Raw genomic sequence first — 13,909 nt, forward strand, 5'->3', positions numbered from 1 at the left:
TGTCCAGGTGCTGAACCTTCACCAGACATTGTTTGATCGAGATGAGTTTCTGAGTACGTGGCTCAGTTTAATGAAAATGGAGGGATTCACTATCCGATGTAGAATTACAGGACAGATTGCGAGCTCCATGTCTGAGGCTGTTATACTGCGTGTGTACTCATTGTACAACGATACGGAATATGTTGGCAGATTACAGTTTAGCTCATGTTAACATAGCTTTAAAAACAGATTAGTTTGACATAATATTGGGGGGTACACAGCTGTGGTTTGGGGGTGTCTGATCTGGCATTGGGATACACTATAGAATGATACATTGTAGCTCTATATAAGTTAAAGGTCTGGGGGCAGTGATCTATACAGCTAGGAGAGGGGCACATAGCCCCAAAGTGAGGAGATATTAGGCATTATCACCCCACAGCTCCCCCCAAAGCCTCCCTACTCAGTCCCTGCGAGCAGTGTACCCCTCCCAGCTCCCCCCAAAGCCTCCCTACTCAGTCCCTGCCAGCAGTGTACCCCTCCCAGCTCTCCCTATCCAGCCCCCTGCAGGCAGTGTCCCCCCTCTCCCCCCCAGACCCCCATTACAGGAGGAGGAGCTGAATGCAATGAGCTGGGGATGCACACACTGCCACTAACACAGCCCATTCCCATGCCACCGCTGGCTGTCTGCAAGCAGCCCTCTCTGGAGCCCCCCAGCTCCAGCACAGCCCCCCACCCTGCTCCTCGCCCCCCCATGCGCTGGTGCAGATTGTTGCTCTGGGGAAGCAGGTTTCTGGCAGGAGGTAAAGCAGCGAAGTTTATACAGAACATTATCCGGGAGATCAGCCTTCTCCACGTTACAGAGGTAAGCTGTGCATGTACATGGGGTGTACTGCTATATGGATTGTATACAGTGTGTACTATAAGTGTGTACTACATGGAGTGTGATACATGGGATGTACTATATAGAGTGTTTACAGTGTACTATATAGAGTATATATATATGGGTGTACTGTATAGAGTGTGTACTATATAGAATGTATACAGTGCGTACTATATAGAGTCTGTATATGGGGTGTACTATATAGAGTGTGTATACAGTGTGTACTATATAGATTGTATATATGGGGTGTACTGTATACAGTGTGTACTATATAGAGTGTATATAGTATTTATTCTATAGAGTGCAAAGCGTGTGATACATGGGGTGTACTATACAGAGTGTATATATGGGGTGTACTATATAGAGTATATATGACGTATACTATATAGAGTGTAGATATGGGGTGTACTATATTGTGTATATAGTTTGTACTGTATGCAGTGTGTAGTATATAGAGTGTATACAGTGTGTACTATATAGAGTGCAAGGTGTGTAATACATGGGGTGTACTGTATAGAGAGTATACAGTGTGTACTATATAGAGTGCACAGTGTGTGATACATGGGGTGTACTATATAGAGCGAGTACAGTGTGTACTATATAAAGTGTATACAGTTTGTACTATATAGAGTGTGTACAGTGTGTTCTTATACAGAGTTTATATAGTGTGTACTATATAGAATGTATGCGTGTGATACATGGTGTGTACTATATAGAGCGTATGCATGGGGTGTACTATATGGTATACACAATGTGAGATAAATGGGATGTACTATAGGGTATACACAATGTCAGCTACATGGGATGTACTATAGGGTATACACAATGTCTGATACATGGGGTGTACTATAGGGTATACACAATGTGAGATAAATGGGATGTACTATAGGGTATACACAATGTCAGCTACATGGGATGTACTATAGGGTATACACAATGTCAGCTACATGGGATGTACTATAGGGTATATACAATGTCAGCTACATGGGATGTACTATAGGGTATACACAATGTCAGATACATGGGATGTACTATAGGGTATACACAATGTCAGATACATGAATGTATTTCTGCTAGTGTGTATGGGATGTGTTTAAGGGTACATACTGTGGATTGTACTGTTGTCAATGTACAAAATATATACTATAGGGGTATATATGCACACTCTGGGTCATAGCGTGACGTGTACTGTTTCTGTATGTAGATAATATATACTGTAAGTGCGCACAGAGTGTGATACAAACTGTTTGCGGATAGCAGTGTGTGCAGGTTGATCTATAAGGGTACATAATGTTTGATACCTGCTGCCGGCTGTGTTAGTGTGTACAGGTTGTTCTATAAGAGTACACAAAGTTTGATATAAGCTGTGTGCTGCTATTTTTGTATACAGGCTGATGTCATTGTATACAGCTTGACTAATACACAGCATGTGGGGTTATAGTTTGCATACCAGTCTCTGATACTTGCTGTGCCATGTTGTCATTGTGTACAGACGGTCTGGTACATGCTGTGAGTGCACCCAGATTAAGATATACTGTCCGCAGCTGTCAGTGAGTATGCAGTGCTAGTGATGTAGGGGCTGGTACATGCAATGTGCTGTCAGTGTATACAGACTATAGTACATGGCGTGTACAGACTATAATAAATTGTGTGTACTGATTGCAATACTGCTGTCAATATGTACAGACAGTAATACAAAGTGTGTATGCAGACAGTGTTGTAATATATAGTGTGTACAGGCTGTGCTAAAGTAGTACACACAAATACATACATTCGTTTTGCTAGGAGGGATTTCTGTACATCCGACTAGGATTATAAATATACAAAAATATACTACATAGCCGGACTACAAGGACCCTTCAGTGAATAACAATATGGGACTATCCAACCTAAACAGGGACACTTGGGTAGTGTAGCTATCTGTATTGTGCGAGAACGTAAATCCCACCGCTCTGGGAACTGATCAATATAAATCGAGTCATCTGAAATGTATGGTCTAAATTGAAGCTTATCAGACATTTGCCTTTCCAACGCTGATTTTATATAAAGCTCGGGCACTGCAGTCTGGGCACAGCTTCTATAAACGATTGAATTCACTCTATTATGTGTCCTTCAAATATTTTGGACCCACACCAAAGTACGGGACGTGGAACCTTGAGAAGTCCATCCATTTCCCCGGCAAGCTGTCACCCACAGCCATTCTGGCCAAACAACCATTTGGCCTTGAATTACGTAAAAGCTTGCTGCGGATCGATACCCATGCGATCAGACAGGAATTGGACGTATTAGCAGGATGCAGCAGAACGAGACAGTATAAATCTAGACACAATGGCTAAACCTCACTTACAGGAGCTGTGGGGTATTTGAAGAACAAACAAACACTGAACAAGAATCAAACTGGCTTCGAACCTGCTGAGCATCCACAGGAGGGCTGGACTTTTTTTTGTTATTTATTACAAGTGATGCTGAAAGGGACGCTCTAAGCATCCAACACCCAATGGTCTTCACGAAGGTTGTTGGATGAAGAAGTCCGCTGACCCTGTGTCCCAGCAATTTGTAAAGGAACCATGTATTATCTGTACAATAAATGAGGGTCAGCCTAGCCTGGTAGAGAAGAGGTATTTCGGAGTTAAAAAGTGGAACTCTCTGGGGGATTATACAAGATATTATCTCTCCTAATCCGCATTACACAGTAAATACAAGTTATAGATAAATATAATTTCACTTAAACTGTGCAGTGTGGGGGCTGGATAGGAGGGGAGAGACAAACACACAGTATTTAACATCTACTACCACCTACCTTATTTATCTGCGCCAATCTATCTAAATAAATACTGCGCATCACAATTGTGGCATTCTTCGTACACACCATCAGTACTGTCATCTGTATGCAAGCACCTCATTCAGCTGTTGCACAACAAATGTACTTATTATATGCGTTCCGAATATCGCAATAGGACAACTAAAAGGGTACATTATTTATTTATTTATTACTGGTATTTATAAAGCGCCAACAGATTCCGTGGCGCTGTACAATTAGTGGAGAACATACAATATACACAGACAAATACAAAAGGTTGAGAGGGCCCTGCCCGTAAGCTGAGATCTAGCCATTTAAGCTCTTTTATACAAAGTGCTTAGCTAGATAGCCCGTGAGCTTACAATCTACATGTTCCGATACCTATCCACTTGTGCAGTTCCCCACTAAAGCAGGTCCACCGTCATCCCCACGTGTGCAGGTTCATACTGGAGCAGTTCCATTGACTTCCCCCACCTGTCCAGGTCCACTGATCTCCCCACCTGTGCAGGTCCACTGATCTCCCCACCTGTGCAGGTCCACTGATCTCCCCACCTGTGCAGGTCCACTGACCTCCTCACTTGTCCAGTTCCCCACTGGAGCAGGTCCAATCATCCACCGACATCCCCACCTGTGCATTTTCCGGGTTCCCCCAGAATACAGGTCCACAAGCATCCCATATGTACAGGTCCTCAGGGCTTGCCACCTGTACAGATTTCCTGGATTACCCAGCATGAGTGAACATGGATTAATGTGTTTGACAAATCCACCTGCAGCTTGTTAATGAAATTCTGAAAACCAGCTGTGGAAGTCCTGGACCCCCGAGGCCAACTTGTCAGAGGAGCACGGGAGTCGTGCAGCCATTCTGATGAATTACTATACAAATGGCCTGCTCAGTAAGAAGAAATATACAGTACCACTCATATAAGCACAAATATCTGAGACGGAGGTAAAAGTATTCCAGAACTGAGAAGCTGTATCAACTGACTAGAATATGGTTTATTTATTCATAAGTCAGTACTATCCTGAAATCTAACGCCTATTAAAGGGGAGCTGTCACTTCCTGCTTAATAAAATTATGTTAAGCGATCTGACACAAATATGAATTTACAAGGTGTGAAAAATAAAATTCACTGTAGAAATCCACATCTTTTTATCCTGCATCTGGGCGACTACATCTTAGCTCAGCATAGAGAAAGATAAAGACAAGAGATGAAACAATGTTTCAATTTCTTCCCCTCATTTGCAATCAGTGCCCTGGCCGTGCCAGGACTGAGCGGTGTTTTAAAGACATTTGCTAAAATCTCTCTTAGAAATATAAACGAAAATAGAGCCTCACATGAAGCAATAACAACTTATAGTGATTTTAATTTTTTATTTAATGTTCTAATTTCCAGAGAAGTGGTAAATATATCATCTCCTGAGATGAAGTGGTCACGACGTGTATTTCAATCATTCTTATTTCTCCAATTATTTTAATTTCCCCATTTTCTCTTTTGTCTTTTCCAGCATTTCTCCCTTGTATTTCCCTTAGTATATCTCTTCAGTATACGTCTTCCATTCTATATTCTCTCTCCCCTGTGTCTCCCCTCCAATGTTCTTTCTCCCCTGTGTCTGCCCCGAATGTTCTTGCTCCCATGTGTTTCCCCCCGAATGTTCTTGCTCCCATGTGTCTCCTCCCGAATATTCTTGCTCCCCTGTGTCTTCCCCCAATGTTATTGCTCCCCTGTGTCTTCCCCCAATGTTCTTTCTCCCCTGTCTCTCCCAACAATGTTATTTCTCCTCATGTGTCTCCCCCCCATGTTATTTCTCCCCAATGTGTCACCCCCCCCCCCCCCCAATGTTATTTCTCCCCTGTGTGTCCACCCCAATGAGCTTTCTGCCACCTGTCTCGGTCCCTTGAATGAACACAAATGGCTGCATATACATTGATAGCAAATGATGAAGTCTAACTACAACGAGGAACATTCTATATAAGTATACCGTACTTAGATTTTAGGTGTTTGCTGAGAGATAATGGAAGGGTATCTGTCCCATGAGAGTATTAGATGTAAGGTACCCTGCAGTGGTGATAAAGTATGATATAATTATTCATAGAAATTTGGCCGGCATAAAAAGCAATGTGAGATTGTCCCGCAAAGTTTGTGATGAAAGATCATTCATTTTGAATGAGTTTGAGGGAACGTCAGATCTCTGACCTGTTTCTAGTAAAATGTTTTGGGTTGAATGTGTGGTCACAGCGAGCGGTTAATGTCACGTTGAGGGCAATCAGTGTCCATGTCTGTGGAATGGGGGACAGCTGGAAGCAACGTTCAATCACACGCCTGTTAGTGAGGGTTCATGCTAATTCACAATCTCTCTGATTACATTAATCTCAGGGAAAATCTTATTCAATACAGTGTGAAATGACAGGAATTCAAAGTGAATGTAACATTTCAGGCCAAAGTAGCCAAACTAAAAACAGAGCGGCAGAACTGGTACCCATTAGGAGACACAACCCTGGTCCTCCTCACTCTGCTCTGCGTTATGGTCTCAGGTATATCAGGTACAAAGCGCTCCAGGAGTGCCCTCGCTCTTAAAGTGACCTGTTCCTGATATTAGTAGAGATGATGGAGCTCCAGGGGCCACCAGGAACCCAGCTCACACTGCACTGGGCCACCAGGAACCCAGCTCACACTGCACTGGGCCACCAGAAACCCAGCTCACCCTGCACTGAACCACCAGGAACCCAGCTCACCCTGCACTGGGCCACCAGGAATCCAGCTCACACTGTACTGAACCACCAGGAACCCAGCTCACACTGAACTGAACCACCAGGAACCCAGCTCACACTGCACTGAATCACCAGGAACCCAGCTCACACTGCACTGGGCCACCAGGAACCCAGCTCACACTGCACTGAACCACCAGGAACCCAGCTCACACTGCACTGAACCACCAGGAACCCAGCTCACCCTGCACTGGGCCACCAGGAATCCAGCTCACCCTGCACTGGGCCACCAGGAACCCAGCTCACCCTGCACTGGGCCACCAGGAATCCAGCTCACACTGCACTGAACCACCAGGAACCCAGCTCACCCTGCACTGGGCCACCAAAAACCCAGCTCACACTGCACTGAACCACCAGGAACCCAGCTCACACTGCACTGGGGCCTGGGCCACCAGGAATCCAGCTCACACTGCACTGGACCACCAGGAACCCAGCTCACACTGCACTGGGCCACCAGGAATCCAGCTCACACTGCACTGGGCCACCAGGAATCCAGCTCACACTGCACTGGACCACCAGGAATCCAGCTCACACTGCACTGCACCATCAGGAACCTAGCTCACACTGCACCGAACCAACAGAATTCCAGCTCACCCACCGACTCTGGGAAACCTTAATCTAGCGCTGCATAGCATATTATATTTAGTTCAGCTATTGTGGCCAAAATTCCCCCAAATTCCCACTTTAGTGAAAATGCCAGAGTGCAAAGCTACAAAGCCTACGTGTTACATAGTAATGGAGGCTAAAAAAGTTCAATGTCCACCCTCACATCTCTGTAACTGCAGCTGATTAGATAGATCTCCAATTATGCCAACATAAGGAAGGCAGGTCTGGAATGGCAAATTCAGATACAGTCACATTTCTCCTGTCAAATCTCCATCAGCTCCAATTTGGGGTTTAGTAGATACGCCTCACTGCATTCACTATGAAGACAAGATAAGGGACAGGATAGGAACCCTGAGATTGGCAACGCAGACTTCAAAATGTGAAGTCAGAGCAAGGATCACTCTATGAGAATTTCTCAGCTTCTCTGAATGTCAAGACAAACTAAATATCATCTCATGTTCCTCCGATACCAACTCTTTCAACAACAGTTTATTCCTCCCTTGTAGCCTAAGAGATAACCTTTTCATAAAGAGAGACCATGGAAAAGCCAACAGTTCAGGATGTATCATTGCATTAAAATAAATGTCTGTGGAACGGGGAGAGGGCTTCGGAAGGCGGGCACAATGCGCAGGTCAATGTTGGCGATAGTCTGCTTCGTTTATCTCACAATCATAGCATCAGAAACACAATAATACATCGATGCATTTTTAGAAGATTCATTTTACATTTCCACTCTTTTCTGACAGTTTGGCGAGAGACTTTTTGCGAATGCAAAAGAGTGCAGAAATATATATATTTTTTAAATGTTGCAGTTGCCACGGAAACCAATGGGGATTATTCCACTTAGAAAAGGGTCGCTAACACAAAAGAGGGGGGAAATTCTTTAAGTGGAGCAATCACCATGGTATCCAAGAAAATGTACCAGAATTTCCCACCCGTTTCCAATGGGGTTGTGTTATATTCTGCCCCGTAATTATTTGGATACCGCGTCTAGGTTTGCAGAACGCGTTGACTTTACGCTAACGGGATATGATACATTTTACAATCCACATTTTCTGAACATATTTAACATGCCGTATATGAGCAACAAATGACTTGCCTTAATAAATACCTATTTACGTTTTCCTCTGGACTCCCAATGCAAAACATGGTAATTCACCTTATAGATGGTACATACTGTGACTTACTTGTACACATGGCTCATCTTCTGCAATTGTCCCGGCACATTTCTCCTCCAGACAATTTTTTTTGCACATGGATCTTGACCAGGTCACCTGTAAATAAAGACAGTGATTGGTAAATGATGGACGGACAGCATTGCCATGTCACTATGATTGGCCATTGCATACAAAAGCATTCTCTGCTGTGGTAGTTTTGGGGGAGTATAATCAGATGTCTCATTTAAGGGGCTGAGCAGCGCACACCCCTCTGATAGCCTAAAGGTGATGGCTGAGAGTTAGACGTTAATACCTATTTTGGAATATGATGAACATAGAGGAACCCAAAGGTACACAAATGTGAATTTCTACACTAAATAGGGGATTGTAGACAAATGTTAAACCCTACAACAGGACAGAATATAGAATTGTGCCCCTGTCTCCAGGTTATTCCTTGGGAGCTACAGGTTTGCAGGGAATTATGGGAATTGTAGTTTAACAACATCTATAAGGCCACAGTTTGATTCAGACTGGTGGTGGATACGGTGGAATAAATTATACAGGGTTGCAGAATACATTGTTTTTTTATAAATAATAATAATGAAGACACAAGATGTGACATGTTAGGACTGCGTCTCCCGCACACATTGCTGTCAGCATGTCAGAAGGTGGAAATTAACTAAAACATTTCTGTCGATCGCCTGAGCCGGAGAGTATAGGGAGGTTATTGGTGCGTGCCAGTGAGTTTGGTACAGTGCCGCTTCTCAAAGATTCCTTATACTTTAGTTTCTGAGCAATTCTAAAACAATCAGATCTTACGTTCTTATTCTGGGAAAATGAATATTCGGAATGTTTAACCCCTTAAGGACCAAACTTCTGGAATAAAAGGGAATCATGACATGTCACACATGTCATGTGTCCTTAAGGGGTTAAGTTGCCCAGTAATATCCTTCATTTAGACTCCTCAAGTTAATTGGAAACCCCCGGAGTGTGTCAAACAGCGGTATCATTTCATATTAACATCACGTTAGATGATTTCTCCAAAACTATAGTCATCACAAGGCATGCTCTAATGTCCATGTTGCATGACTGGGTTCATAGTTCCAATAAAACTTGTGATCCTTCAGCCAAATCGAGAGGTATTCAGAATAACACATTCTACAAAATATTAATCATGCATACAATTATCAGCCATGGGAAGCTGGTTCAGCGTGCTACGTGGGCCAAAATAATATGGGAGCATAGTTAGAAGTAAAAGATATTGCAGAAACCAGGGTCACCATGACAGACAGTGAGCAGAAAATAGGGTCACGGTGACCAGGAATGAAAATAAATCATGGTCACAGTTACACAATGGAAAACAAACGATTGACCAGAAAAGACAATGGGCAGAGATCTACGATCAGGAATTCACAGGAATGAGTGTTATTGAGAGTGCCGTGGTAATGTTTTATATCATTACTGAGAGTCTCAATCGTCTGTACTTCAACAGCCACAAGGAACATTTCACTGTAAGAGAGGTCTCTTTATAGCTTCATTGGCAAATCTAGCTGATCTGAAAACATTCTCGAAGTCAGCTGTATTTACAACTTGGTTAGCCCAAATGTTGCCATTCGAGTTATAATTCGCTACAGTATGAAATTTAGTGAATAACGAGCTCTGACACGCTGGCGTTGGCTAAACAATGCTGATGGTCCAAAGACAGAGCTCTGATTGGAAATGACACCTCGATCCAGACCCTTAGTGGTGTTAATGTTGTCAGATACCCAGGATCATGCTTCATATTGGAGTGCAGGTTAACAATGACTTCCTGTCCTATGATTAATTGGAAACTCAACTCCCCATAAATGAACCACTGCTTTTCTACCTACAAACCATCTACAGCCAAACATAGCCTTATTGTTTCCATGAACCAGATTGCAAGCTCCAAGAATCAGACACAGTCTTGGACTGTAGAGATACAAATTGACAATCACAATCCTATTAGAAATGGAACTGCGCAAGAAATTAGGAAAAAATATATAAAAAAATATTTTCATAAATAAGACTTTTCTTTTATAGTAATTACAACCCCGAAAACTTTCTCAATCTTCAAACACCAATATACATACAGTTGCAAGAAAAAGTATGTGAACCCTTTGGAATGATATGGATTTCTGCACAAATTGGTCATAAAATGTGATCTGATCATCATCTAAGTCACAACAATAGACAATCACAGTCTGCTTAAACTAATAACACACAAAGAATGAAATGTTGCCATGTTTTTATTGACCACACAATGTAAACATTCACAGTGCAGGTGGAAAAAGTATGTGAACCCCTAGACTAATGACATCTCCAAGAGCTAATTGGAGTGAGATGTCAGCCAACTGGAGTCCAATCAATGAGATGAGATTGGAGGTGTTGGTTACAGCTGCCCTGCCCTATAAAAAACACACACCAGTTCTGGGTTTGCTTTTCACAAGAAGCATTGCCTGATGTGAATGATGCCTCGCACAAAAGAGCTCTCAGAAGACCTACGATTAAGAATTGTTGACTTGCATAAAGCTGGAAAGGGTTATAAAAGTATCTCGAAAAGCCTTGCTTTTCATCAGTCCACGGTAAGACAAATTGTCTATAAATGGAGAAAGTTCAGCACTGCTGCTACTCTCCCTAGGAGTGGCCATCCTGTAAAGATGACTGCAAGAGCACAGCGCAGACTGCTCAATGAATCCTAGAGTGTCAGCTAAAGACTTACAAAAGTCACTGTCAAATGCTAACATCCCTGTTCGTGAATCTACAATACGTAAAACACAAGAATGGATTTCATGGGAGGATACCAAAGAGGAAGCCACTGCTATCCAAACAAAACATTGCTGCACGTTTACAGTTTGCACAAGAGCACCTGGATGTTCCACAGCAGTACTGGCAAAATATTCTGTGGACAGATGAAACCAAAGTTGAGTTGTTTGGAAGAAACACACAACACTATGTGTGGCGAAAAAGAGGCACAGCACACCAACATCAAAACCTCATCCCGACTGTGAAGTATGGTGGTGGGGGCATCATGGTTTGGGGCTGCTTTGCTGCGTCAGGGCATGGACGGATTGCTATCATCGAAGGATAAATGAATTCCCAAGTTTATCAATACATTTTGCAGGAGAACTTAAGGCCATCTGTCTACCAGCTGAAGCTCAACAGAAGATGGGTGTTGCAACAGGACAATGACCCAAAGCATAGAAGTAAATCAACAGCAGAAAATACGCCTTCTGAAGTGGCCCAGTCAGAGTCCTGACCTCAACCCGATTGAGATGCTGTGGCATGACCTCAAGAAAGCGATTTACACCAGACATCCCAAGAATATTGCTGAACTGAAACAGTTCTGTAAAGAGGAATGGTCAAGAATTACTCCTGACCGTTGTGCACGTCTGATCTGCAACTACAGGAAACGTTTGGTTGAAGTTATTGCTGCCAAAGGAGGTTCAACCAGTTATTAAATCCAAGGGTTCACATACTTTTTCCACCTGCACTGTGAATGTTTACATGGTGTGTGCAATAAAAACATGGCAACATTTCATTCTTTGTGTGTTATTAGTTTAAGCAGACTGTGATTTTCTATTGTTGTGACTTAGATGATGATCAGATCACATTTTATGACCAATTTGTGCAGAAATCCATATCATTCCAAAGGGTTCACATATTTTTCTTGCAACTTTTTATATATATATATATATATATATATATATATATAGGGATAGGGGTAGATCTTATGTGGAAAATAAAAAGAAAGGCACAACATAGTGCTTAAATGTGTTATTAAAGAAAGTGGTATTGATCCTGAAGAAAGTCCCATAGAGAGGACTGAAACGTTGATCGTGATTTTTAATATGAATAAATAAAGACTGGAATTTTTAAACTCCGTGAGTGCTGCTACCTCTTTGGATATTTGGATAACCAAGCCCTGGCTTAGCACCCGGCAAACAAGGGACATTTACAGCGTGAGTGCAAGAGATCTTTATTTTTTATTTATATATATATATATATATATATATATATAGGGATAGGGGTAGATCTTATGGGGAAAATAAAAAGAAAGGCACAACATAGTGCTTAAATGTGTTATTAAAGAAAGTCGTGTTAGATACAATTGGCCACTCACACTTTGGATGTTAAATTCAAGCCTTCGGAATATGTTTAAAGGGACACTCCAGGCACCCAGACCACTTCTGCCCATTGGAGTGGTCTGGGTGCCAACTCCCACTACTCCTAACCCTGCAGGTGTAATTATTGCAGTTTTTTATAAACTGCAATAATTACCTTGCAGGGTTAACTCAACCTCTAGTGGCTGTCTACTAGACAGCCACTAGAGGGAACTTCCTGCTCTATTGCACAGGAAACCTGTGCTAGAGCGTCGCTGGACGTCCTCACGCTGTGTGAGGACCTCCAGCGTCGCTCATTTCCCCATAGGAAAGCATTGAAATTATTTTTCAATGCTTTCCTATGGGGAGACGTAATGCGCATGCGCAAGTTGGGGGAGGTGGGCGGGGGGGCAAATATAGAATCCTCCCCTGGTGCTAAATGCTCCAGATACGCCCCTGTTCCTTTCTCATCAATCGTTCGAGCTTGACAAAGACAGAATCTTCACTATTCCTAAATGATGTGGTTGGAACATGAATCTTGCTTTTCTGCCTTTTTGGACATTAGATAAAAAATGATCACCCGTTTTTGTGGAAAGGTTTGTGAAAAGTCGTGAGGAATATATACAATACGTGCAATGTAAAGATTGGGCTGCCTTGTGATGGGATAACCTAAATTCTAAATATATTTATATATATAAAAAATAAAATAAAAAAAATAACCATCCAGCAATGACCTCAAATAACCTGAAAATATATTCTCCTCTAACAGACCTGACGGTAAATGGTCGTGTTTGCCCATTGGATGGTTTTGATTCGAAAACATTTGTTTGCAGATACGGGGCCGTGTAACATAGGAGGCAGTATTTCTGTCTGTTAACATCGTTTTCCTGCCAGTCTGCAAGGGGTTACACTGTGTTTCTTTAATTCCACATGGCAGCGTGATTATCCTTTGAATAAGAAGAGACATAATCCGTTTGTTTTACATTTTTCTCGGTCAAGTTACACGTCCCGCTGTGATTGGTGCCTGATGCAAGACGAACATTTGGTACATGGCACAGACAGAAAAGTGAGGAATCGTTAGCGAGTTAAGGGTTTAATTAAGACATTGTATTGCTCTAGCTGATTCTGAGAGGAACGTCCAGCCATGAATTGCAATCAGCCGGCACAGCCATTTCCTTCCTCCCGGTTTGAAATGATGCTGTTACACTTGACGTACAGACAAAGAGAGGCCTTGGCCTTTAAATAGCCCGTGTAACAGCCTCTGTCAGATTCAAGCCTGCTTACATATAAAACCACTTTAACTTAATGTAGCCTACTGTGTGTTTACACCACTTTCTTCGAACTAAACTTCCCTCTTTCTCTCTCTCCCTCTATATTATATATACTTATACATGCGCACACACATATACACCAAGCCTTCACTCAATTAATTTTCTGTAAGGTAGGAAGCTGAAATTTGGCACGATTGCTTGCAGGACCAGTTAGCATAGGGGCTATTGGAGCAGCAGCCCCTTTAAAAAAAATGCTCAAATATAAATGGTAAGAGTTTTTATTTATTTATTATACAATAAACGGACCGCTGCCGCTACTGTGATGCTC

General features: G+C 42.5%; 1 protein-coding gene across 3 annotated transcripts in view; it reads left to right on the forward strand.

The window, feature by feature from the left end:
- Positions 1-631: 631 nt before the first annotated feature.
- The window catches only part of CACNG5 (calcium voltage-gated channel auxiliary subunit gamma 5), a 31,562-nt gene continuing 18,284 nt past the window's right edge, over positions 632-13,909 (forward strand). The window contains exon 1 of one of the 3 annotated variants that reach the window (XM_063456136.1): positions 632-841. In XM_063456136.1, coding sequence (XP_063312206.1) covers positions 647-841 — 195 coding nt within the window. In that variant the 5' untranslated portion in view covers positions 632-646. The remainder of the gene's footprint in view (positions 842-13,909) is intronic. The other 2 variants (XM_063456133.1, XM_063456134.1) reach the window with 2 other exon arrangements.

This window comes from Pelobates fuscus, chromosome 5, assembly GCF_036172605.1.
Source record: "Pelobates fuscus isolate aPelFus1 chromosome 5, aPelFus1.pri, whole genome shotgun sequence".
NCBI lineage: Eukaryota > Metazoa > Chordata > Amphibia > Anura > Pelobatidae > Pelobates > Pelobates fuscus.